Raw genomic sequence first — 25,950 nt, forward strand, 5'->3', positions numbered from 1 at the left:
TGGATGTTGTTTGCTCTGTACTTCCTATTTACTCAAGTAATATTTTATCCTTCTCAGGTCTCTGGTGGAGCTGAGGATGAGATAGTTATAGTTATAGTTTTGTTACCAAATTTAAAAAAAAAAAGATGTTAAGTATATATGGTTGAGAAACATAAAAGCTTAAGTTGTTTAAGAAAATGTTTTAAGGTCTAAAACATTATTTTTAGGTTGGTAATATAAGCTATGATAAAAAGAAAATTAGGTACAAAACTTTTGATTCATCAGAATAGGATAGCTAATACAGTACTTTCTCCAAATTTGCCAAATTCAAATGGACTGGATATTGTAAATGTAGTTCTTACCTGATATTCTTTTTTTTTTTAAGATTTATTTATTATGTATACAATATTTTGCCTGCATGTATGCCTGCACACCAGAAGAGGGCATCAGATCTCATTGTTGATGGTTGTGAGCCACCATGTGGTTGCTGGGAATTGAACTCAGGACCTCTGGAAGAACAGTCAGTGCTATTAACCTCTGAGCCTTCTCTCTAGCCCAGTTTTTCTTATTGTATATAGTTTTACTGTATAGAGTTAAAACCTTTCCTTTTTATTTAGACAAAAAGGGGGAAATGTTGTAGAATAACCTTTTTTTAACTCTGTGAAGATGTGTCACTCTGATTGTCTTAATAAAAAGCGAATGGCCAATAGCTAGGCAGGATTTCCAGGCACAGAGGATGCTGGGAAGAAAAAAGGCAGAATCCACAGCCAGACATAGAAAGGGAGCAAGATGCAGGAGAGGTAAAAGCCATGAGTCATGTGGCAACACATAGATAAATAGAAATCAGTTAATTTAAGTTATAAGAGCTAGAGGAACAAGTCTAAGCTATAGGCCAGTCTTTCATAATTAATAATAAGTGTCCATGTCGTTTTTTTGTGAGCTGGCAGTCCAAAGAAAAACCTGTCCACACATACAGATTGGAAGAGAGGTAAAAAGCCAAGTGGCAGAACGTAGATTAATAGAAGCAGGTTAATTTAAGTTATAAGCACTAGCTGGGAACAAGCCTAAGCTAAAGGCCAAGCTTTCATAATTGATAATGAGTCTCTATGTCATTATTTGGGGCTGGCAGCCAAAAAGAAAGTCTGGCTACAGCTGTACTCCACTTTCTAAGAAGTATCACTGTCGGGGTGGTTACAATTGCTAATGAACTATTCCTTAAGTCCGGCCTCCTTGTGACCTTAATGTATAAGTAAGGATCATTTTGATCAATGTTTTATCTCTGATTGTACTCCCCTCACCTACCAGCCCGCACAGTGTACTTAGCCTCTCTTCAAGGACAAAATTCTACAAGTGACAAAAATATGCCAATACTCACTTTCTCTTAATATTTAAACTTAGATGCAGAGTAAGTAGCTTCAAGCCTGCAACCGCATATATTGCTACTACATAGACCCTACATACATTTTTCTCAAAACGCCCACACCTGACTCTCTTCAAATACCGATTGCCTTTCTGATTGATAAATTAATTTGCTAACTTTGCTTCAGTCTCACTCATCATGAAATTCTTTTCTGTAGTGGACAGCAAAAACCCAGATGTCTCCAAGATTCTGAGGACTCCTCAGGTTGCACTGCTGGCAGAGGCCACGCTGCTGGCCTTCTGCTAGGGACATTCCATTTCCTGTAGATGGGCTGCTGGTGTGGTTTTCGAGTCAGTAGCACCACCACTGAGAAGAGAGGAGATAACAATTATAGTCAAGGTGTAATTCCATGGAACAGCACTTGACTAATATGGAGGAAGCTCCTGGGTATAGCTGTTGCCTGATGTACAGGAAGCCTTCCTTTTTAAAATCCATTAGTACAAGCCTATTCACTCCTTTCTAGAAAACTATACTTGTCTGAGGCTTCCTATAGGATGTTCAGAAAGGAAAGAATGTAAACGTATTCTTTACGGAAAAAAAAAATACAACTTGCATCATAAATTCTTAGAGCTGTACAACCCTTTGATCTAGCACAATGCTATTAGTATTAAAATAGCTAGAACTGTGTAGCTAGAGAGATGATTCTGTATTAAAAATGCTTGCTGTTCTTGAAGAGAACTAGCATTCAGTTCCCAGCACCCAAATCCTAGGGAAGCTCACAACCACCTATAACTATAACCCCAGCTCCAAATGTGTGGACACCCTCTTCTGGCTTCCATGACCACTTACACACACACACACACTCACTTTGAATTATTTTAAGTCTTAAAAATTATATTTAGCCGGACAGTGGTGGCGCACGCCTTTAATCCCAGCACTCGGAAGGCAGAGGCAGGTGGATCTCTGTGAGTTTGCAGCCAGCCTGGGCTACAGAGTGGGTTCCAGGAAAAGCTCCAAAGCTACACAGAGAAACCCTGTCTTAAGAAAAAACAAAAACAAAACAAAACAAAAGGAAATTGGATCATTTTGTATAAATTATTCCACTCTCAAGAACTTACAATGAGGCTTCATTTGGGGTTTTCAGATTCCTGAAACAAATAGTAAGTTTTGAATGCTCTTTAAAATCTTGCAATTACGGCTGTTAATTTCAGTTGATCCTATTTGTTACTCAATAAGAACATTTAAAGAGTTTTTATTTAGCACTTATTTAATTCTGTAAAGTAGGTATGTTTTAGATAAATGCTTGGCAGTATTTAATGATCTAAATCTTGTCACCCAGAAACCTCAAAAGGCATGCCATTTTTTAAATAATGAGCAAATAATATTGTTACTGCACATGTTTACTAATTAGTGCTAATTTTCTTTATTTAATGTATAAAGGAGACTAGTAAAAAAAATTATTTGATTGAACTGGATACTTACAGCCATTTCAGTTCTCTGTCAGTGTACATTTGTGTTGATAATGTGCTTGCTTAAAACAAAACAAAAAAAATGAAAACCAGAGTCATGAGACCTTCTATAAAAGTAGATGCCCCACCTTCCCCTACCAAGCCCCTGAGTGAAGCCTGGAGTCTGACTTTCCATTCCATCAACTCACTATTTTGCCTCCATTTTCAGATAATCTAAGCTTTTAAAAACTAATGTAACGAGTAAGTGGCTCTGTTCGCATAAACCAAATGCAAAAGGTATTAAGTCACTTATAAAACCTTTAATACTCTTTTATAAAACCTTTTGATGTAAATGGGCATTATTTTCCCATTTATATAAGAAATTGAGACTTTGCGATGCCAAGTAGCAAACATGGAGAAACTAATATTTTGAGTGCCGTATTAACTAAGTGCTTTCTCTGGTTTTTTCCTGAGGCTCTTTCTTTGAATAAATAGATTATTTCCTCATAGTAAGTTAGGTCAAGCTGTACATTATATAACTACGTGATTGTCTCTGCATTACTAGTTACTCCTGTTTGCTTTCCTCTGCTTACTTTATTCAACTGTGATTGTTTATTAACTTTTTTTAAGATGTGTTTTTTAACTTTATATGTATGTTTATGGCATGTGTGTCTGCATGTTTGTGCACATTCATGTGGTTTTTGAGGAGGTCAGAAGAGGGTATTGGATCCCCTAGGACTAGAGATACAGGGGGTTGTGCACAGCCCAGTGTAAACTACGATCCAAACTTGGGTCCTCTGGAAGAGGCCCCCTTGAGTTTTTATATATATTACATCCTGTTTTTTGTTTTGTTTTGTTTTGTCTGTTTTTTTTGTTTTGAACCATTGAAGAATCACTTTTTGCCAGGCATTAAAATAGTTACAATAATTAATAATCTGGAACTTTTTTTTTTTTTGCTTTTTAGATTCCAGAATTTGATAACTTGTACCTGGATATGAATGGAATTATACATCAATGTTCCCATCCTAATGATGATGATGTTCACTTCAGAATTTCAGATGACAAAATCTTTACTGACATTTTTCACTACTTAGAGGTGTTGTTTCGAATTATTAAACCTAGGAAAGTGTTCTTTATGGCTGTTGATGGTGTGGCTCCTCGAGCAAAAATGAACCAGCAGCGTGGGAGGCGTTTTAGGTAAATTATTTAAAACAGTTGACATAATAGAGTGCATCTTCTATTCAAATTTGTTTTCTATTTAAATCCTCAAAGTAACTGGTATACTCCATACTTATTATCATATTTGACTAGTCAAATAATCAACTAGTAATTCTGATGAATTATATCTCAAAGCTTGTGTTGGGTTTCATATAAAGTCACTCCGCTCTTAGTTCTAAGTCTTCAAACTTGGCTTTGATGACCGGTAAGTAGTGAAGTAGAGCAGGACGCCTGTGGTGATCCACCTTGCTTCAGTCACCCCAGAGTGTGCCAGGAGGTCATTTAATGACAGTGACTCAACAACCCTAGTGAGTGAGTGTCTTAGTCTAGATGCTGACTTTGAGTAAACATGAGCCCTAATGGGCAGTAAGGCAAATGAGAGGAGACGGTGACTGGGATTTGGGAAGAGAGAGAGTTCAGGTAGGAACCTGGCATTATCAGCACCACTCTGTAGAAGTAAAAGGATTGGAAATCAAAAGAGTCTTAAAATCAAAATCCTGGATGTGTGGAGTATATCTAAATAACAGTGAAGTCAGGCTCTGTGCTTGTTTGGAGGTATCCTAAGTCCAGAGTATTTGAGGTGTTAGCATAATGAAAGGCTGGCTCATTTAATCATAATGGTTGGATAAAGAATAACAGAGTATTCCTGCATCAAATGTGAACGTTGTCAAGAAAGATGGGACAATGTCTTAGAGAAACCTTCCAGTGAGACTAAGGAGAGAATGGCAGAGTATTGATTTAACTACTAAAAGAAAAAAACAGTCTAAAAGTATTGAAAATACTAGGATCCTTAATTGGCTTTTTTAATTTAATTTTATTTTATTTTTTTTTTTTTTTTTTTTTTCCAGACAGGGTTTCTCTGTGTAGTTTTGGTGCCTGTCCTGGATCTCTCTCTGTAGACCAGGCTGGCCTTGAACTCACAGAGATCCGCCAGCCTCCTGAGTGTTGGGATTAAAGGCGTGTGCCACTGCCACCCAAATTGGCTTTTTTTTAAACTAAAATTTAGATATTTGAGGACTACCTAAAGATTTAATCAGAATTTCTAGACATTGGAAAACTGTTTATACTAGGTATCTATACATGGTATTTACTAAACTAGTATTAGGTAGCTACTAGCCTAAAAATTCATGTTAAGATGCTGAGGGTGCAGGCCTTTATCCCAATATTTGTGAGCACAGACAGGGAGATCTCCTTGAGTGCAAGACCAGCCTGGTCTCCATAGAGTTCAGCCACCAGAAGGTATCAGTGCATCCTAGCTCTGTCTACTAGATCTACATTAGACAGAATGGATACCCTACTCCTTGCTTCTCAGTACTGAAATGTTCCTAAGTACTGGTTTCTCTTCTTGTCACTCCTCTATCATAGCTGAACCCTCACCCCCAACAGCCTTAGTGTCTCAACTGTCATGGTGGTATCTTCTCACTTCTTCCCACCTTCCCAACTTTTATGGAGGCATCTAACTAACAAAAATCAACTCACTTCCAGAAACTGAACTGCAGGGAAGCCTTCCAGCTCTGTTTTTAACTTCAGAACCTTTTCAGTATCAGAAGTATAGACTACTTACTGGCTGGGAATTCAGGACCAATCAATCTGTTGTAACTACCACAAACATGTAGTAAATGCTAGGCTGTCTCCAAGAGCCCCATATTTCCTAGAAAGTCCCGTGGCATCTTCATACTTTAATGCTTGATGTCTTAGCTCTGAATCTGCCTTCTGGTTTTTATTCATACTGTGCCACTAAAATTTCCTTACAAGATCACAGGCTTATGTCCTAATCCAAAGACTAAGTGTGCATTGCTTTCTCCGCCCACAGCAAGTAACAGTGCTGATCCTTCTTTCGTTCTGGGATTTCTGTCCTTCACCTTCATGTAGCTTTGCTCTCTTGGTATCATGCTGGACCTCTGTCATCTTCCCTTTCTCTGCTGCTGTTTTTTTCTTAAATTATCATTAAAGTTAACTTCCTTGAGCCCCGAGTGATCACATCTAATAACTTCTACTACTATGTCTCTACTGAGTACTCACAAATTCATCTTTATGGTGGTTTTCTCACTCCCAAGTTCCTTTTCTAGTGAAACACTTGTTGACTGTCTCTGTTTGGATAGCCTAGATCCCAGCAGGCTTCCCATGCTCAGAACTGAATTCCTCCTCCCCAAAGCAGCTCTTTTCTCTTTCCTGTTTCCATACTGTATGATAGCTGCCCAACCCAAGTCCAAGAGTAATTTGAACTCCTTCTCACATCTACAACCTATTTATACTTCTTTTTGTCATCTTTTTAAAATCTAGTATCTCAGTGTAGGCTGTCTTTATCTTTACTTAGATTATTTTAATAGTTGTTTCTATATTGCAGCTAAATTAAGAATGGCTACTCAATATCTCCCCTTGCTGTTCCCCACCCTGCTCCCCCATAGAATGTAATCTTTAAAGCCTGGAATCATTTTTTTGCTATATTTTATATACTCATATCATTGATGATTAGTAAAATTATTAAAATCATTAAATGATATAATTAAATATAGCAAACACAATTGACACTTAAAACCTTTGTCCTTGTTTCTGGAATAAATTTGCTGTATATTATGTTAGAATTACTTAAGTGTTTGTAATGATTTGTGAGCTTTTTACTATTTTAATGTCCATCTTCTATAGTCTTCATATTAAAAAAAAGCAAACCTCAATTCTGTAAATAAAAGCAAAGAATTCCTAGGCTTATTCATTTCTATTATGATTATTTTTTAAATTGTATAGTTTTGAACCTTAGGGCCAACAAATTAGTGTTTTATATAAAAAAGCTTCTAAATAATAGTTTGTGTAAAATGTTTATTTTCTAGAAATGTAAGATATTTTTTCTCTTTTAAGGTCAGCCAAGGAGGCAGAAGACAAAATTAAAAAAGCAATAGAAAAGGGAGAAACGCTTCCCACAGAAGCCAGATTTGACTCTAACTGTATTACGCCAGGTAAATTGACTGAAAGTCATTCTGAAAGATTTCAGATAGAAACTGAAGATTTCCCTAATGGGATTTGTTTTTAGACTAGTTGTCCTCAGGCCTTCATTAGCCATGTTTTCCCATTTCTATCTGCTCATGAGATGATCTCATCATGTTGGCTGTAAGGTTCCTATAAAGACCCCCTGTAGTGTTTCCAGGTGTTGATGAGCAGATATGGAGAGACTTTGTCAGCTACATAGAGTTCCTAACCTGGAGGAACTCACAGGGGCTTTCAGTTGATTCTGCTTACTCACCAGTATGAAATAGACAAGTTTCTATACCTACCCCATGGCTTCAGGATGAGAAATCCATTCTTTCAGTCCAGAGAGTTTACTCCTCTACCTCCCAAAGGAATCTGGGATTTCTGTGACTTTAAGAAAATAGGGCCAGGGAAATGGCTCAGCAGATAAAGACAGTTGCTGCCCATCCTGATGACGTGAGTTCAATTCCCAGGCTCCATGCTGGAGCTACTGCAAGTTATCCTCTGACCTCCACACACACAAATAAAATTAATACATAAATATAAAAAAAATAGTAATTTATGAGTAATTTATTTAACTTAATTCTATATATATTACCCTACTTGATACACTTGAGGGGGTTGACTGGCATCTTTACAATCCTTTATTTTGGGCAAAAATCTTAAATGTAACTTTAAATTCCATACAAACTAGTGATTTTTGTTGTTGTTTTAGGTACACATTGTTCAGTTTAATAACCAGTTTCTCCTGGATATAGTTTAAGATAGTATTGCCTTTGACTGTTGATCATCTGAGATTTTCTATGGTATAATCATTGTATACTGACTTTCCAGATTAAAATAATTTTTCATGTTAAGAATAGTAGTTATTGGGGCTACAGAGGTGGCTCAATGGTTAAAAGCACTAATTGCTCTTGCAGAGGACCTGGGTTCGATTGCCAGCATCCACATGGTGGCTCACAACCTTCTGTAACTCCAGTTCTAGAGGATCAGATACCCTCTTTGGGCCTCCAAGAGCACTGCATGCACATGGTTCACATACATATGTGCAGGCAAAACACTATATATATAAAATAAGTATTTTAAAAATTAAAACATAGCAGTTATTGGGAGATAACTCAGTCAGTAGGGTACTTAATCACACAAACATAAGGACCTGAGTTCAATCCCCAGCACCCGTATAAGAAACTGGGTATAGTGGTGCACACTTGTAAGCTTGCTGGGGAGATGAGTTAGAAGGATTCCTGGAGCTCCTGGTCAACCTATTTTGCCTACTTATTGAATCCTAGATTTCAGTGAGAATCTGTGTCTCAAAAGACAAGCTGGGCATGGTGGCACACAGCTTTAATTCCAATACTTGGGAGGCAGAGGTAGGAAGATCTCTGTGAGTTAGAGGCCAGCCTGTTCTAAATAGCAAGTTCTAGGGCAGCCAGGGATACATAGAGACTCTGACTAAAAAGTGAAAAAATAAAGTGGATGGTATCTAAGGAAGAACCAGCCAATCACAGGTTGTCCTTTGACCTCCATATAAACACATGCTTCTGCACGAACCTATATATACACATCCTAGTAGTTGTTGGAGTGGGAGTACAGTTTATTTGGTAGAGGCCATCATTTGCACCATGAGATCCTGGGTTCGGTCCTCAGCACAGTGTAAATCGGGTGTGGTTGTGCATGCCTGTAATCCCAGGACTTGGGAAATAGAGGCAGAGGATCAGAAGTTTAGTGTTATCCTTAGCTCATAGTGAGTTTAAGACTAACCTGGACTACACACTTAAAAAAAAAAAGAAAGCAATATTAGTTATTAATAATATAAATTAACAATAATAATTATTGTTAGCAATCTGATTAAAACTCCATGTCTTATAAAAATACTTCAGGATCTAGAAAAACATTTCAGTGTGTAAAAGCATTTTCCACACAAGTTGACCTGTGTTCAAAGCCTAGAACCCATGGTCGAAGGATAGAATGAACTACAGAAAACTCCTCTAGCCTCCTCATATGTGCCATAGCATACATATACTCACCCTCACACATTACACACCATACACAGGCATAATGATAATAAATAAAATTAATAATATGCTTAGGAATTCAGCAAAAATGGACAAAGTTGGAGTTAATTAAAGTTCAAACTGCTCTTAGATAAAATACTTCAAGCACGGTGTGTAGATTGTGTAAAATTCATGACTACCTTTGTGGCACTGACTTCATTTAAGGTTGCTAGTGACATTTGAAGCATTGAAGATACTTGCTAGAAGACACAGTCTATTATTTGCTTGCAGGATAAACAAAAGAGCTTCGGGCTTTCTTTGAAGATACTGATTCTATGTTGTTACTGGGAACTTAACTGTTTTTGGTATTTTCATCTTTCTCAGATTAACCTTTTTAAAACTTTTTATTTATAGGGACTGAATTCATGGCCAGGTTGCATGAACATCTGAAGTATTTTGTAAATATGAAAATTTCCACTGACAAATCATGGCAAGGCGTTACCATCTACTTCTCAGGCCATGAGGTTATCATCTTTTTTTTAATCTAAGGAATTTTTAAAAGTTTAAAATTTTTAAAAGTTTGAAGCATAGCATATTACCACCTTCTTTTTTAAACATTATGTTTAGACTCCTGGAGAAGGAGAGCATAAAATCATGGAATTTATCAGATCCGAGAAAGCAAAGCCAGATCATGATCCAAACACCAGACATTGTCTTTATGGCTTAGATGCTGACTTGGTAGGTATACCACTTATTGTCATTATAAGCTTGTGTCATAGAACTAAATACCTAAGAGGTGGAGTTTTTAATGCAGGAAGTTCATTGGCTGTAGCAACAAATATAGAAGGCAGTGATTGACATTTGCCATTATCTAAGTTCTAAAAGAATTGAGAAAATAAGCTTTGTTTGTTTGTTATAGATTATGAATAACTGATGTCAGTATAGTCTACAGACCTGAGTAACCCTAGTTCTATGAGTATGATGCTGAGGAGGAAATGCTGAAGCCAAGGAAAGAGAACTGTTTAACCTCATGTTTTTACTGTCACGAAAACCTCCTAATTCATAGCTCCATGCCTCAAATACCTTTTATATGTATGACTATTTTGCCTGCATGTATGTATGTGTACCATGTGTGTGCCTGTTGCCTGAGGAGGGCATTGGATCCCCTAGAACTGGAGTTAGGGGGTAGTTATGAGCTGCCCTGTAGGTACCTGGAACTGAACCCAGGTCCTCTGCAAGAGCAGTAGTTAACCTTTCTTTAACTGCTGAAGCCATCTCTCCAGCCCCCTATCAGAGAAGTTTTCATACTAACCAAAACTAAACAAGCAAGCTAGTATAATGACCTTCTTTGTACTCTTAAATTTCCTTAAGTTTTCTGGGCTTTTTTGTTTGTTTGTTTTTGAGACAGGGTTTCTCTGTGTAGCCCTGTCTGTAACAGCCCTGGCTGTCCTGAAACTTGCTCTGTAGACCAGGCTGGCCTCAAATTCAGAGATCTGCTTTCCTCTGCCTCTTGAGTGCTGGGATTAAGGTATGCAACATCACACCAGGCAAGTTTCCTTAAGTATTAATTTTTTTTAATTTAATGTAGTCATCTGCCTCTTTTCTACCAACATGGGTTATTGAAACAAATTCCATACACTGTTTTTACCTAATAAATACATATTTTCATATTTGTATAAACAAGTTTTTAAGGTACTTAACCACAGTGCCATTATCACATACATAATAATAATTGCTTAAGGTAAATCACCACATCTGCTGATTGTGTTGTAAATTTTCACTTTGTTTTGTTGTTTGAATAAGAATTTAAATAAAATAAACAATATATATTGCCATTGATTCACATGGTCACTACACTTTTGAGTTCACTTGAGGGAGTAAGACATAGGAGAAAATTAAAGTGCCCTTTTCCGTGTTGGGATGAATTTTCATATTAATGTCACCCTGACCTCTAAGCATCCTCTATATTTTTGTAGCATAGGAGAGTTGCTGCTTCTAATTTCTAATCCTCATAAGAAGTAGGAATTTGTGGAAATCCAGAGAAAGTTTTGTGATTTAGGGGAGGAGGAGTGGAGAATATAGTGTCACTTACAAGGCTCGTGGGCTCTGAGGTGGACATAGTTCTAGAAAAGTGAACTCCCTTGATTCCATCCATATCCTGGCATTGGGTCATTCTGTGATATCTGCATATTTGATTTCAATTTTCACATTTTGACTTTGCAATCTTCTCCATATAGATATTAAGTTGCTTTTGTAAACCTAATGGTATGAACAAAGGTAGGATAGAAATATTTCATAATTATTTTTCAACAGATCATGCTTGGATTAACAAGTCACGAGGCACATTTTTCTCTCTTAAGAGAAGAAGTTCGGTTTGGTGGAAAAAAACCACAAAGGTAAATCAGGTGTTGGGAGAAGGACCAAAACTGAAGCATGGCTAGTAGTCCCTTAGAGATGGGCTCTGCAGATAGTCTTCATTCATGGGTGCTGTTTGCTGTAGTCCAGGGCATCCTCCTCTTTTATTGCCTATGCTTTAGATGTCTGTAGTACCCAAGAAAACACTGTCAAATCTAATCTCCTAAAGTTTACCCCTGTGTTTTAGTCTAAAAGTTTTGTAGAGGGTTTGTTTTGCTGTTTGGGCTTTGGTTATTTTTGCAGTGCTGGACTTGAACCCAGCAGTAAACACTCTGCTGCTGAGTTCGACTCCGCTCTGAGTTACATAGTTTCAGCTTACATAGTTTAATCATTTATCCATTTTGAATTAGTATTTGTATATAGTATGAGGTAAAAATCTAACTCCATTCTTTGTATGTGGGAACTCAATTTTCCCATCACTGACTGTTGAGAAAACTGTCCTTTCCCTATTGAAATTCTTGGTTCCTTGTTGAAAATCATTTGCTCATGTATGCAAAGTTTTATTTCTTGTGTTTCGATGTTATTTTTAGTAATATCTACCTGTTTTTATACCATTACTGGTGTATTCATGTAGATTTTAATGTAGTTAACATTGAAATCAAGAAGAATGAAACCCCAACTTTATTCTTTTTTCAAGATTATTTTGTATGTTTAGGGTCTCTTGGAAGTATGGTGTTTTTTTTTCTTTATTTATTTTTTAATGATAGATTTTCCTATTTTGGTGATTTAAATGATAGATTTTCCTATTTTGGTGAAAAACATCATTGGGGTTTTGATAAAGGATAGCTTTAAGAAAGATCTAAGAAATCTGTAGATCTTTTAAAACATCTTGATGTTAAGCCTTTTAATCCATGTGTACACATTTTGTGTCTTCTTTTAATTTCTTTAAGTAATATTTTGTAGTTTCCCTGATATACCCTTAGTTAAGTTTATTCCTAAGTATTTAACTCTTCTGGATGCCCATTTGTATATAGAATCAAGTTTTTCAGATTTTTTTATTTAATTTTAGGTGCATGAGTGTTTTGCTTGCATGTATGTATATACACCAGATGCATGTGTGGTGCCCCCCAAAGCTAGAAGAGGATGTCAGGTCCTATAACTAGAGTTACAGATGGTTGTGAACCACCATGTGGGTTCTGGGAACTGAACCCTGGTCCTCTTAACCTCTGAGCCACCTCTCCAGCCCCTGGAATAATTTTCTTAATTTCCTTTGATGGTGTACAGAAACACTACCTATTTTGTTCCCTGTAGATGCGTTATTTGTTTATTAGCACTAATATGTTTTTATATATCCTATGGAGTTTTCTGTATGTAAAATCACACCATCTGAAAACAGATAAAATTGTACTTATCCCGTTCCAATTTTAATTCCATTTCTTTATCTTTCCTGCCTCATTGCCCTGGCTAGGAGTTAAAGAACAGTGTTGAATAGCTATGGTGTGTTGAATAGCTGTGGTAAAGTAGGTATCCTTGTCTTATTCCTGGTCTTAGGAATAATGTTTTCACTCTATAATGTTAATTATGTGTTTTCATAAATGTCCTTTGTCATATTAAGGAAATAAATTTATCTCTATAGGTCTTTTTCTCTTTTGAGAGTATATTTTACAATGTGTGTGTGTGTGTGTGTGTGTGTGTGTGTGTGTGTGTGTGTGTGTGTGTGTGTGTGTGTGTGACAGAGAGAGAGAGAGAGAGAGAGAGAGAGAGAGAGAGAGAGAATGTGTGTGTGCACGCACACATGCAATGCTATGGCATGTGTGGAGGTCAGAGGGACAGCCTGTAGTAGAAGCAGGCTCTGGAGATCAAACTCCAGGTCATCAGACCTAATGGCAAATATCTTTGCCCAGTGAGCCTCTTGCTAGCCCACTCTCTCTAATTTTAACACTGTTTCTTCCTATAGGCCAAGCTAGCCAAAACTCTATGTATAGTTTCTTCCTATAGGCTAAGCCAGCCAAAACTCTATGTAGACCAGGCTGGCCACAAATTCATTATCCTGCTGCCTCTGCCTCCTGAGTACTTACATTTCAGGTGTTATTATGGGAGAGTGTTTAATATCGTTAAATCCTTTTTCTGCAAAATGATCCCAGAAAAATTTCCCCTTCACTCTGTTCATGTGCTATATGATGTTGGTTTTCTTATGTTGAACTGCCCTTGGATCCTTATCATAAATCTTGCTTATGTATTATCTATTTAAATATATTACTGTCCCCCTAATATTCTTTTTTATATCTAAACTTGGAGTATAAGCCAATATAGCTTCCTAACCAATTCAAGAGATAATCCACATTGCATAAATTTAAAAATGTACATCCACCCTCACGCCCTCACTAATTTGTACACTTCTTACAATGACCAGTAGCCACACTAGTTTCTTATATGTATTGTGTATTTAGATCATACAAGTTCTTAAGAGTCCTTCCACCAAAAGTATAATGTAAACCAATTATTTTGAACTTTACCATGTTTCACCCATTATGATGGCATTCTCATATAATTGTATATAAATTACTTGATTTAAATATAAGAATTATCTCTTAATGATAACTTTTACTTAACCATTGCTGCATTTTTGAAGTTGGACCACTCTGTTTTGATCACTTGACTAATTGCAGGGTATGTGCACCAGAAGAAACGACGTTTCACCTCCTACACTTGTCTTTAATGAGAGAGTATATTGATTATGAATTTTCAGCATTAAAAGTAAGTATTAATATAGCCATTGACTGCAGTTTCTTGCATATAGAAATTTCTATAGGATTTCAGTTTATTCTCCATTTTGCCATAGGAAAAGATCACATTTAAATATGATATTGAAAAAATTATAGATGATTGGATTTTGATGGGATTTCTTGTTGGCAATGATTTTATCCCTCATCTACCTCATTTACATATTAATCATGATGCGCTGCCTCTTCTTTATGGAACATATATTGCCATCCTGCCAGAACTTGGAGGTAAGACCACTCTTTACTGCTAATTTAGTTACCAGCTCACCCTAAAGATTTCTCTCTATTTATTAGATTATTGCATGCATGACTAAATTAGGAAAACATTGTGGACTCCTTTTAGTCTAAGTGGTAGGCACTGAGGTTGTTATTTTCAGTGGTCACTAAAGAAAGTGACCACATATAAATAACCTCACTCATTAAATAACTAATGTCACCTCTGATTCCTTAAGAAAACCAGCAGACCTCATTACTTTCATTTCATTTCGTTCATATTTCATTGTAGAAATCCAGTTGTTCAAAGTATACGTAAAAGTATTTAATATGAATCAAAATTTTTTTTCAGTAAAAATGGGAAATTGGTAAACAATTTTTCTAAATTACAGGAAATTACTCCTTTCCTCTTTTTTCTTCCCTCCTCCCCCTTCTTCTTCTTTTTAGTCTTACCATGTATTCCCAGGTTGGCCTCAAACTCAAAATCCTCCTTCCTCAGCCTGTATAACCTCATATAACAGAATACATGTGTTCCTCTACAACCAGCTACACCCTTTTTCTTGCATAAACATGTCCAATTGAATGATCCAGATAGACTGTAATACACATGGTGTTGTTACAAATATGGTTGGAAATACGGAAGCATTATTATTATGTAACCTGGACTTTCCAATATTTTACTCCAGTGGCTAAAATATAGTAGTATAAAGGTTATAAGAACTAAAGCTAGTTTATAGACAGTAAAACGGAGGGTTTTCTTCATTAAAATAATTATGCAGCAGTTTGTAGAAAGAATTTTATAGAGCTATTTAGAAAATAATGTCAGTTTAAACTACAAGTTTAAATTTGATTCATTTTAGGTTATATTAATGAAAGTGGGCATCTCAACTTACCACGATTTGAGAAATACCTTGTGAAACTGTCAGATGTAAGTAACTACAAGGTTTTTGGTATCCTGGGGTAGCGGTGAATGTCACTAATCATTTAGTTAACAAGGTTTTTTGCTATCCTGGGGTAGCTGTGAATGGTCACTAATCACTTAGTTAATACGAGAGGGGGGATAAAACTATTTTGTAGCTTTGTTCTGATTGTTCATTCTGTATAATTTCATTTGAATTATTTGATTTTAATTATTTATGTTTAATTTTCAGATTTAATGATATTGTGTGTGTGTATATATAAACATTATCCAAGTTAATGATACTGTGTATGTATGTGTTTGTGTGTGTATGTAAACATTCTCCTATTTTCTATACCCCAGAAATAGTTGCTGTTAGAAATTTAGTTTGTATTCTTTCACACATGTTTAAGTCATTTTAAAATATAATTTTTTTGTTCAGTTTGATCGAGAGCACTTCAGTGAAGTTTTTGTGGACCTCAAATGGTTTGAAAGCAAAGTTGGTAACAAGTATCTCAATGAAGCAGCAGGTGTGGCAGCCGAAGAAGCCAAGAACTGCAAGGAAAAGAGAAAATCAAAGGTGACCAGTTTCTAGTGTCCCTTCTTTCTTTTCCTGTTCTCTTCTTTCTTTTCCTGTTCTCTTCTTTCTTTCTTTCTTTCTTTCTTTCTTTCTTTCTTTCTTTCTTTCTTTCTTTCTTTCTTTCTTTCTTTCTTTTAACTGTAATGGTTAAACTAATATTCCTTGTTTTTCAGTTCCTTAGGTTTCGGAGCATTGTTTTCATTTCTTCTTCTTATGAGCATCTAAAATTGATTTGGTTTCTGTCTCTCTGTGTTTCTCTCATATCATAAATACGTATTTAAGGAAAAATTAGTTTCTTACTTTCCCCTCTAAGGAATAGCAGTATGTTTCCTCTATCAAGAAGCCGATAAATGGGGCTAGACAGTTGACTCGGCAGTCAAGAGCACTTGTAGAAGACCCAAGTTCAGTTCCTAGCCCCATAGGCAGCTTACAACTGTAACTCCAGTTTCAGGGCTCTTCCATCCTCTTCTGGCCTCTGTGGATACTAGGAACACTGTGTGTGTGTGTGTGTGTGTGTGTGTGTGTGTGTGTGTGTGTGTGTGTGTGTGTGTGTGAGAGAGAGAGAATGTTTTAGGAAGTAGTAAGTTAGCTTTTAAAATCATATATTTAAATTGTGTTATTTTAAAACAACAGATCACTAGATTATTTTATATTTATTTGGGACCTGTGGGATTTTTTTATTTGTTTGTTTACTTGTTTATTTATTTGAAACCAGCTCTCATGTACCATAGGCTGGCCTCGATCTCCCAATCTCCTCCCTCCATCTCCTAAGTATGTTACATGGTTCTCTTGAACTAGTTTGTTAACTGTGAATATTTATAGCATTTCATTTTGTGACACTAAGCCAGCAGTAGACTAAGAATAATTAATAGAACAGTATCTAAGGGCTAGAGAGATGGCTCAGTGATTAAGAGCACTTGCTTCTCTTGCAAAGAACCCAGGTTTTATTCCTGCACAAATGTGATGGCTTACAATCATCTGTAACTCCAGTTCCAAGGTATCCAGCACCCTCTTCTGGCCTCCATAGGCATCAGGCATGCATGCAGTACACTTACATATATGTGCACAGAACACTCATACACACAAAATAAAAATAAATAAATCTTTTTAAAATAGTATAATATCTAGTAAATGTTTCTGCTTAATAATGAATGATAGACTCCCTTAGAATATTCTAGTGTCTACAGAAGATCTCCAATTAAACGATGTCTTGCTTGTGTTAGTTTGTAAAAGAAACCTCAACTTTTCTTCAACCTATCCATAATGATGGCATCCTGGCTCTATTTAGGCTCATGACTAGTAAGTTTTCCCCTAGGAAATGTAAATATCCTAATTTTCTCTGGCACAGTTTTTCTATTTCTTTTTTTTTTTCACATTTATGTGTGTAGTGTTTGTGTGTATTTGTATGTGTGAGTGCATGTGTGCGTTGGTGCAAGTTCAGATCTGAAATTGTTGTCCTCAGTTGCTCGTCACTTTACTGAAGCAGGTGACCACAGCTGACCTAGTCTCCCCGATTCCAGCTAGTTTGCTAGCCACTAGCTCAGGGCATCCCCATGTCTGCCTCACAAGTGCTGGGATTATGGCAGGTGCCACAGCTGGCTGCCTTTCTACGTGGTGCTGGGGATGTAGCTCCAGTACTCACATTTGCCATCAGACGCTTCATCCACCAAGCTTTCTCTCCAGCCTAGCATATGTGCATAGCTCTTTTTTAGTGGAACTTAGCAGTCATCAGTTTGATTCCACTACAGGTATTTCTCCTAAGAAAACAAGCTTTGTACTATGTGTGATGGTGCATACTTATAACTCCTACTGGAAATGCAGAAGCTTGAGGATCTTGAATTTCAGGTCAGGCCTGCACCACACAGTAAGGCTCTCTCAACTAGAAAGAAAGAAAAAGGAAAGAAGGAAGAAACTTTGCAACTGTGGAGGAAACCTCTTCACAAAACCTGCATGTTAGTAACTCCTAGCTTCCTCTACTTTAGCTCAGTCCTTAAACTTCATAAATTTCACCAGTCTTCCAGGAATATGTGAGTTAGTTATTTAGTAAAAATACATGCAGGCATGGCCCATGACTGTGAAGCTGGTAGAGGCCAGAGTTGTATAAAGAAAAGCTAACGGGAGTCACTGCTGGTAGCTAAGCTACCAGAAACATGAGAGGAAAGGTTACAATCATAAAAATAAAAACATGGGCGAGCATGGAAGATCCAGGGTTAGGAGAAACTCAAGAATGACTGGAGTCAGAGATTCAGGAAGTGCTCATTGGGGTCAAGCTGAAACGATAGGTCGTATTAGGAACAGCTCAAAATCTGGTGTGTAGCACGAATATTAAAAGGTCTTATCAATAAAAACGAACCTGGAGCCAGGTATTGGGGTGAATGCTGGAAGATCAGAGAAGCAGAACAAGCCACAGCCACCTCACCTTGCCAGTTCCTAAGCTGATCCTGTTTCCTCAGACTGGAAGCCTCTGAGTCCTTATCCAGAATAAATCTCAGCTGAACTGTGCTGCTCAAAAGCCTAAAAGCTTAACCAGGCTCTAGTTCCTCGTCCTCATGCCTTAAATACTTTTCTGCTTCCTGCCATCACTTCCTGGGATTAAAGGCTCTTGTTACCACGCCTGGCTATTTCCAGTGTGGCTTTGAACTCAGAGATCCAGATGGATCTCTGCCTCTGGAATGCTAGGATTAAAAGCGTGTGTGCCACCATTTTCTGGCCTCTATATCTAGTGGCTGTTCTGTTCTTTGACCCCAGATAAGTTTATTAGGGTGCACAATATTTTAGGGAACACAATATCACCACAATGGTGTCTAACAATGTTAAGTTGATAGGTTGTAAAATTATTTCATTTTTGTTTGTATTGTAATTGATAAACTAAATACTCTTGGTCTTGGTACATATAATTAAATATACTTTTACATTAGTGAGAATCATTTATTATATATCAGTTCTATATAATAAAATATATACTTTTAGAAAACGATAAGCAAAAAGACATACAGTTTCAAGGTTTTTGTTTTTTTTTTTTTTCAAGGTTTTTCGAGACAGGGTTTCTCTGTGTAGCTTTGGAGCCTATCCTGGAACTCACTCTGTAGACCAGGCTGGCCTTGAACTCACAGAGATACGCCTGCCTCTTCCCTCTAAGTGCTGGGACTAAAGGCGTACTCCACCACTGCCTGGCTTAAATCTTATTTTTAAAGTAAGCTGCTGTAGAGTATCCTTTAAAGATTATTTCAGTTGTATTTAGTATATTCCTAATCTCCTTTTTACATGTCTGACTTGGAAACATCTTGCTGTTCATCTTATGATAATTTATAATTTTATAGGGCCAGGAAAATTCCTTAAGTTGGGCTGCTTTAGACAAAAGTGAAGGTGAAGTAGTGGCTTCCAAAGGTGAGTACACACTGTATTCTAATGTTATTTCTTTGACACAATAGTTGTTAGCTGTTCCTTTATTAGTACTAACCCAGCAATATTTAGTTGGATAAGTTCCTATGATAGTTTATAAGCATCAGTGTTGATATGCATTCGTCGCCACATCAGGTGGAAAACAATATTCATATATATCAGTCACATCTTTCTGGTTTTTCTCACAGATAATTTTGAAGATGAGACGGAAGATGATGATCTGTTTGAAACTGAATTTAGACAATATAAAAGAACATACTATATGACGAAGATGGGGGTCGATGTAGTATCTGAGTATGCTTTTTTTGATTGTTTTATTTTGCAGTAGAAAAACTAGATTTTACAATTCTTCAGAAAACATCATGATTTTAATGAAGTAGTGGGAGATTTATTGGTTTCTTAAAGTATGCATTTCATGATAGTAATTCTGGCATGTGTTCTCTTTCTATAATAAAAATTGCTGATGAGATGAACTAGGGAGATAGCTTGGTAAGTAGAGATGGCTTAGTGGATAGCATTTGCCCCACTACCTGAGGACCCAAGTTCTCATCCCTAGCACCCGTGCATATACCAAAGCAGGTGTGGCAACCCACCTATGGTCCTAGAGCTCAGGAGGATGTCCTGAATGTAGAAGCAGGATGTCCCCAGTGCAATCTGGCTAGTTATAATAGCCAAATTGTAACTTCTGGGTTCAACAGAAGACCCTTCCCCAACATACAAGGTGGAGAGCAGTTGAGGAAAATAACCAGCATTGGTCTCTGGCCTCCACAAACAAGTACACATGTGCATAAGCACCCTCACACAAACATGTACACTCACACACATGCAAGCATGCACACGACACATGCATAAAAATGACTTTGATTTAATTAGCAAATGGAAACATCCTTATACATATTTCAAGGTATTTAAACTACTGAAAAATTAAAAGGAATCTAAATGTCCAATCAATGGACCAAGGATACAATTCAGTGGAAGGGTGCTTGTCTAGACTCTGGGAGGCCCCAAGTTTGATTTCTAATATCAGAGAAAAAATAATACTAATAAATGTCTAAGGTTCAACATGGTAGCCAGTGCCTGTAATCCCTTAGGAAGGACTCAGGAAGCAGAGTCAGAAGGATTGCCACAATTTGGAATCAAAAAACTTAACATAAGCAAGTTCCAGGTTAGTCATGGCTACATTACAAGAATCTGTCTCAGAAACAACCAAATCAATTTTTTAAGTCTGACAAGAAGCACCACCCGAGAGCCAGGGGTTGTAACACTTGAGTACAGTCAAGAGGTCAAAGCACGAGGGTGAAAGTTGAAAGCCAACTCAGCTCCATAGCAAGATCTTGTCTTTAAAAAGGAAGGCTCAGTATACCTCTGGCTCATCATCTCTCCTCTCCCCGTCTCCAGAATGTGGACACCTATTCAATGGTGATTGCAAAAAGTTCCCCACAACTCAGAAAGATGGGTATAATCTAAAGACAGGAAACACAATCACACATGTATAATACACACATTTATTGGTACTTTTTTAATTGGGTAAACAAGAAAAACTAACTGGGGTAGTAAGTAGTGTGTGGCCAGTCCAAGCTATTTGGGAAGCTAAGCCCATAGGATCACTGGAGCCCAGAAATTCACGGGGCAAGATAGCGCGGCCTCATCTCAGCAGTGACTGAAAAGCAGCACACCGAAATGACTAGTAATTGGTAGAAGGTGATAAGAATTGTTTTCTCCATTTTCCATATTTCTACCAATCAGGAAATACTTGTTTAAAGTATGAAAGTGTTATATGTCACGTTTAAAAGCATACCTAGCAAGAGAACCAACTCCTGAAAGTTGTCTCATGACCTCCATACAAGTACATGGCATGCATACACGCACACAAATAAATTAATAACAAGACGTTTTAAAGATATAACCATACCTACTAGAAATACAGAGATACAAAATTTCTAAGTGGTTATTTTTGGCTTTAGACTATGGTCTGTTTTGTTGTGGTGATTTGAAGATTTGTTTTCCCCAAATCTTAATAATAGCATTTGGCTTTTGAGAAAGAAGACTAGAGGGAATCTTGATCAGAACATACAACACTTTCTAAAAGGTGTTGTAATGCTATCACTAGGTTTCTAAGAAGTCCCGGGTTTACTCTCATTCCCACTATCACTAGAGTGATAGTACCACTTTGTGGAAAGTTCATTAGATGGAATCTTCACAAACATTAAGGCAAAAATATAACAGACTGACAACTTAAGTATGCACAATAGGTTTAACGATATTGATGGTTGGCTTAGAAAACTAAAGCAACCTTTCATGTGACAAGATGGAATTGTAAATATTTTGGAATTTTTCTGTTTATAATTTTTAGGTATTAAAAATACAACTGAAGACATTGGCCTATCTTCAGAAAACAATGTTATAATGAAAATGCCCCTTTCTGTTTCAGTGAGTTTCTGGCTGATCAAGCTGCTTGTTATGTTCAAGCTATACAATGGATCTTACACTATTACTATCATGGAGTCCAATCCTGGAGCTGGTAAAGGCATCTCATTTTATAATGGTTTCTACTAATAGAGTCTCATTTACACATCTCTTTTCCTTTTATTTCTACTTAAAAGCATTTTTCATATATGTATACAATCAAGTTTAAATTAAATACAGTCTGTTTTTAAATGAAAGTATTTTAAAGACTTTCTACAAAGAAAGATATGTATAGCCCTAGTGTTTGTTAATCTAAAGTTTCAAAATACTCTAACAGTCTGAATCAAAATGGGCTTGGGATATAGCTTGGCACTAAAGCATTTGGATGAGATTCTTGGTTCATTCTCCAGTACCAGAGAGAAAGAGAGAAAATCATGGTTATAGTTCCATCCTAGAGCACTTATCTAGCATGGATGAAGTCTGGGGTTTGTTTCCTAGTGCCACCAGGAAAGTCAAAATGAAAGAGTCTGTTAGGAATGACAGTGTCTTAGCTGTTTGAGTCTGAGTGATAACTACATGAGGGTGTTTGTAATACTCTCCACATTTTTGTGTACTCAAAAACAGTACTTGTTAACAGGAGTGATTTCTGAAGAGTGAACTACTTATATGTGTGGCTGAAAGAAAGGCTTTGCTTGTGTTACTAAAAATAGTAATATTCACCATTTCTCTACTGTTTCCTGTATTGGTCAGATTTTCTCTTTGACAAGAATTTCTGACAGAACGACTTAAAAAAGAGAGATCATTGTGACTCATGGTTTCAGGCTTCAGTTTATGCTCAGCCAGCTCCATTCTCTTTCAGCTGTGGTGAAACAAAGTATCAGGGCAGGGTGGACATGGAGGAACAGTTAATACCTCCTTGTAACCAGGAAGTAGAGAGAAAGATAGAAGAAGGCATGGGACAAGAGCCCCTCAGGACATGTCTCAGTGGCCCAAATCCATCCAGTCCCACCTTCTAAAGTTTCCAGAACCTCCCAAATAGCACAACAGAAGGGAACCAGTCTTTTCTATACATGAGTATTAGGGGGGTGATACTTCATATCAAATTACATCTACTCATTTGCTAAAACAGAAAAATAACATCCAGATGTGGCAGCTCGTATCTGTAATCCCGCCCTTGGGAGGCTGAGGCAGGAGGATCACCATAAGTTCAAGGTCAGCTATACTGCATAGCAAGACCTTGCCTCAAAAAAAAAGAAAGGAAGAAAGAAAGAGAAAAAGAAGGAAGAGGAAAAAGAAACCCAAATTGTTCTTCAGCATTTAGAAAAGACTGTTGTGAAGACAGCTGTTTCAGCTGTCCTCAGAGCAGTGTGGTGGACTCTCTTTAGAATATCAAGAAGCTCGAAACAATGCAGAATAATGTGGCATTAGGGATTAATCTACCTGTTAGCCAGCTCTGAAAAGAAATTCTTACATTCTCGGGCCTCTCTTAAGAAAAATCTAAATGTAAAAATTCTTATTTGTTATTTCTAAAGAAGGCTAAATGCCAGTAATTCTGCTTAGTTGCCAAGCAGTAAAATCAGGCACTGCAAAACTATATTTTCATATACTCAAAGTATATGTTTCCTACTCGATACGGATAAAATTAAAGCTTAGAAAACCTAAGTAATCATCCCAAGATTGTGCAAAAGTCAAGTCAAGCCTATTTGTTTAGAAGGTCAATATATTTTACACTATTCTGTATGCCATTCTACCTTCTAAACTTTCCTGTGCATTAGAGCTGTCGACAGAATTATGTCATAATTATGGAATGTGAAAGTCTCTCAGGCAAGTAAGTTGGCTAAGCAGGTAACGGCCCTGGCCACCAAGCCTGACAACCTGAGTTCACTCCCTGGGACCCACAAGATGTCCTCTGACCTCCACATGCATGCACATCCCCATACACAAATAAAATTTAAAACAAGTTTTGGTCTCCCTCTTTTCTCTTCCTTTCTCTCTCTATATCCCAAGTCTCTGTCTCCCTGTGTCATATTGAAATGTTTTTAATTTTATCTTCAAAGCCTTATTAAAACATGTCTGTAGTTAAAGATGGGAAGATTATATTATAAACAGTTTATAATTTTGTGGTTTAATCTCTATCCCAAATGCAGTGATGTGTACACTGATTGAAAGATAAAATGTTCTTAGAGCTGACTGATGGCTGTATGAGCCCACACCCACTGTCCTACAGGGGCTGGTTTACTAGGTGTCCAGCCCTTTGCTATGAGGGTTCAGGTTCAAATGACTAGAATGAAGGTTCTAACCACCTCATTACTGTCCAGTACATTGAAAGATTTGTGATCCACATTTGGGACTTAAAAAGAAACATCCCCAAAACCACCATGCACATTTAAGAAAGTTGTGATTTGGTGGCCAGTCCTGGTTTTCTAGGTGAAGAAACCCTGTCTCTTAAGTCCCCACCTATCTATCTATCTATCTATCTATCTATCTATCTATCTATCTATCTATCTACCTACCTACCTACCTACCTACCTACCTACCTACCTATCTATCTATCTATCTATCTATCTATCTATCTATCTATCTATCTATCTATCTTTATATCTATATATATAAAGTTTCCAGTTTCAAAGTCATTTTCTTTCATAGGTATTATCCCTATCATTATGCACCCTTCCTGTCTGACATCCGCAACATCAGTGCACTTACAATCCGCTTTGAGCTGGGGAAACCCTTTAAGCCATTCGAGCAGCTTCTTGCTGTCCTTCCGTCAGCCAGCAAGAATTTGCTTCCTACGTGCTACCAGGTAGGCTTTGGAATTGAATGATTTTTCTTAATATTCTTTTTTTATAAGGATTTATTTTTATATTATATGTATGGGTGTTTTGCCTGCAAGTATGTATATCTATGTACCACATGTATGCGTAGTACCCATAGAAGTCAGATAAGGACATTGGATTCCCTGGAACTGGAGTTATGTACAGTTGTGAGCTTCCATGTAGATGCTGGGAAGACAGTTAGGGTTTTTAACCACTGAACCACCTCTCCAACCCCCTTATATAATTTTTTTATATTTAATTCTTCATATAAGCCTGGAAACACTGCTGCCCAAATTAATTTAATAAACAAATTTTTATTTATCTTAGACAATACTCATTTTCAACTTTTTTGTTTCTTGGTTTTTTTCAAGACAGAATTTCTCTGTGTAGCCCTAGCTGTCCTGGAACTCACCTTGTAGACCAGGATGGCCTTGAACTCACAGAGAGGCTCCTGCCTCTGCCTCTCAAGTGCTAGGATCAAAGGCATGCTTCACCACCGCCTGGTTTTATTTTGAGTTTGAGTTAAATACAACATTACATTTTTAGCAAATCTTTGACAAGTAATTTCTTCACTTTTAACTGACTTTTTTTAATGGAAAATCTATAAACTTTTCAGTACCTAGTTTCTTCATTTTTCATCACTTTAAGAACATCTTTATTTCTAAACTGAAGAAATTCATCTAAAACAGGTAAAAATCAGATGCCATCTCCTTTTCTACACGTCTGAAGATTAAGTCCTGTTTTCTGTTACTATCCCTCCACTATTAGAATGAGGGCCATTCTAATGAGCTGTTATCTTGACACTAGTATCACCTCAGGACATAGATTTTCAATCATTCCATCTATCAAATTGAAGGACTTTTCTCTTATTAACATATTTCTTTTTTTGTTTTTTGTTTTTTGTTTTTTTGAGACAGGGTTTCTCTGTGAAACAGTCCTGGCTGTCCTGGATCTCACTCTGTAGACCAGGCTGGCCTCGAGCTCACAGAGATCCGCCTGGCTCTGCCTCCCGTGTGCTGGGATTAAAGGCGTGTGCCACCACCGCCCGGGAACATATTTCATATAACAAGAAGAAGACAGGGTCTCCAAAGTCACACTAAGCATACTAAGCAAGTTATAAAAGTAATTTAGTTTTTCTAAGTCTGTGTCTGTACCTCTCATTCCATGTCTGGTCTCACAACTTGGAGTAGATGCACACACATAAGCCATTGCTCCTTTAACATTGTCATGGTCCCTTCTGCCTCTTCCTGAGCCCTGTCCTATACTCGATCATGGCCTCAGCCTCCCTTTCTTAAATATCTTTGATGTCTGTTTTTGGTTTTTCCTTCAGCTATATTAACTCTGCTAGACTACCACGGTTAGCCAATAAGTGTGTTATAATCACATTTGTGTTATTTGTTTAGTGTCATGCAATAGCAATTAAATTTTAGATTATCACTTTAGGAATATGCTACTTTGCTTTTTAATTTTATAATCTTCCCTTTACATTTCCTAATGCTTTTTTGCGTAAGACATTGGTATGCTTTCTTTGTCT

At 37.0% G+C, this 25,950-nt stretch overlaps 1 protein-coding gene across 4 annotated transcripts in view; it reads left to right on the forward strand.

The window, feature by feature from the left end:
• The window catches only part of Xrn1 (5'-3' exoribonuclease 1), a 112,681-nt gene that overhangs the window by 9,490 nt on the left and 77,241 nt on the right, over nucleotides 1-25,950 (forward strand). For 3 of the 4 annotated variants that reach the window (XM_052717086.1, XM_052717065.1, XM_052717056.1), the window contains exons 2-14: nucleotides 3,752-3,984; nucleotides 6,862-6,959; nucleotides 9,378-9,487; nucleotides 9,591-9,701; nucleotides 11,277-11,359; nucleotides 13,988-14,075; nucleotides 14,161-14,329; nucleotides 15,175-15,242; nucleotides 15,655-15,792; nucleotides 19,113-19,179; nucleotides 19,383-19,488; nucleotides 21,626-21,715; nucleotides 24,247-24,403. In XM_052717086.1, coding sequence (XP_052573046.1) covers nucleotides 3,752-3,984; nucleotides 6,862-6,959; nucleotides 9,378-9,487; nucleotides 9,591-9,701; nucleotides 11,277-11,359; nucleotides 13,988-14,075; nucleotides 14,161-14,329; nucleotides 15,175-15,242; nucleotides 15,655-15,792; nucleotides 19,113-19,179; nucleotides 19,383-19,488; nucleotides 21,626-21,715; nucleotides 24,247-24,403 — 1,518 coding nt within the window. Of the gene's footprint in view, nucleotides 1-3,751; nucleotides 3,985-6,861; nucleotides 6,960-9,377; nucleotides 9,488-9,590; nucleotides 9,702-11,276; nucleotides 11,360-12,819; nucleotides 12,839-13,987; nucleotides 14,076-14,160; nucleotides 14,330-15,174; nucleotides 15,243-15,654; nucleotides 15,793-19,112; nucleotides 19,180-19,382; nucleotides 19,489-21,625; nucleotides 21,716-24,246; nucleotides 24,404-25,950 lie in introns of those variants that run through there. The other variant, XM_052717075.1, reaches the window with a different exon arrangement.

This window comes from Peromyscus californicus, unplaced genomic scaffold, assembly GCF_007827085.1.
Source record: "Peromyscus californicus insignis strain IS unplaced genomic scaffold, ASM782708v3 Scaffold_11__1_contigs__length_118956290, whole genome shotgun sequence".
Classification (NCBI taxonomy): domain Eukaryota; kingdom Metazoa; phylum Chordata; class Mammalia; order Rodentia; family Cricetidae; genus Peromyscus; species Peromyscus californicus.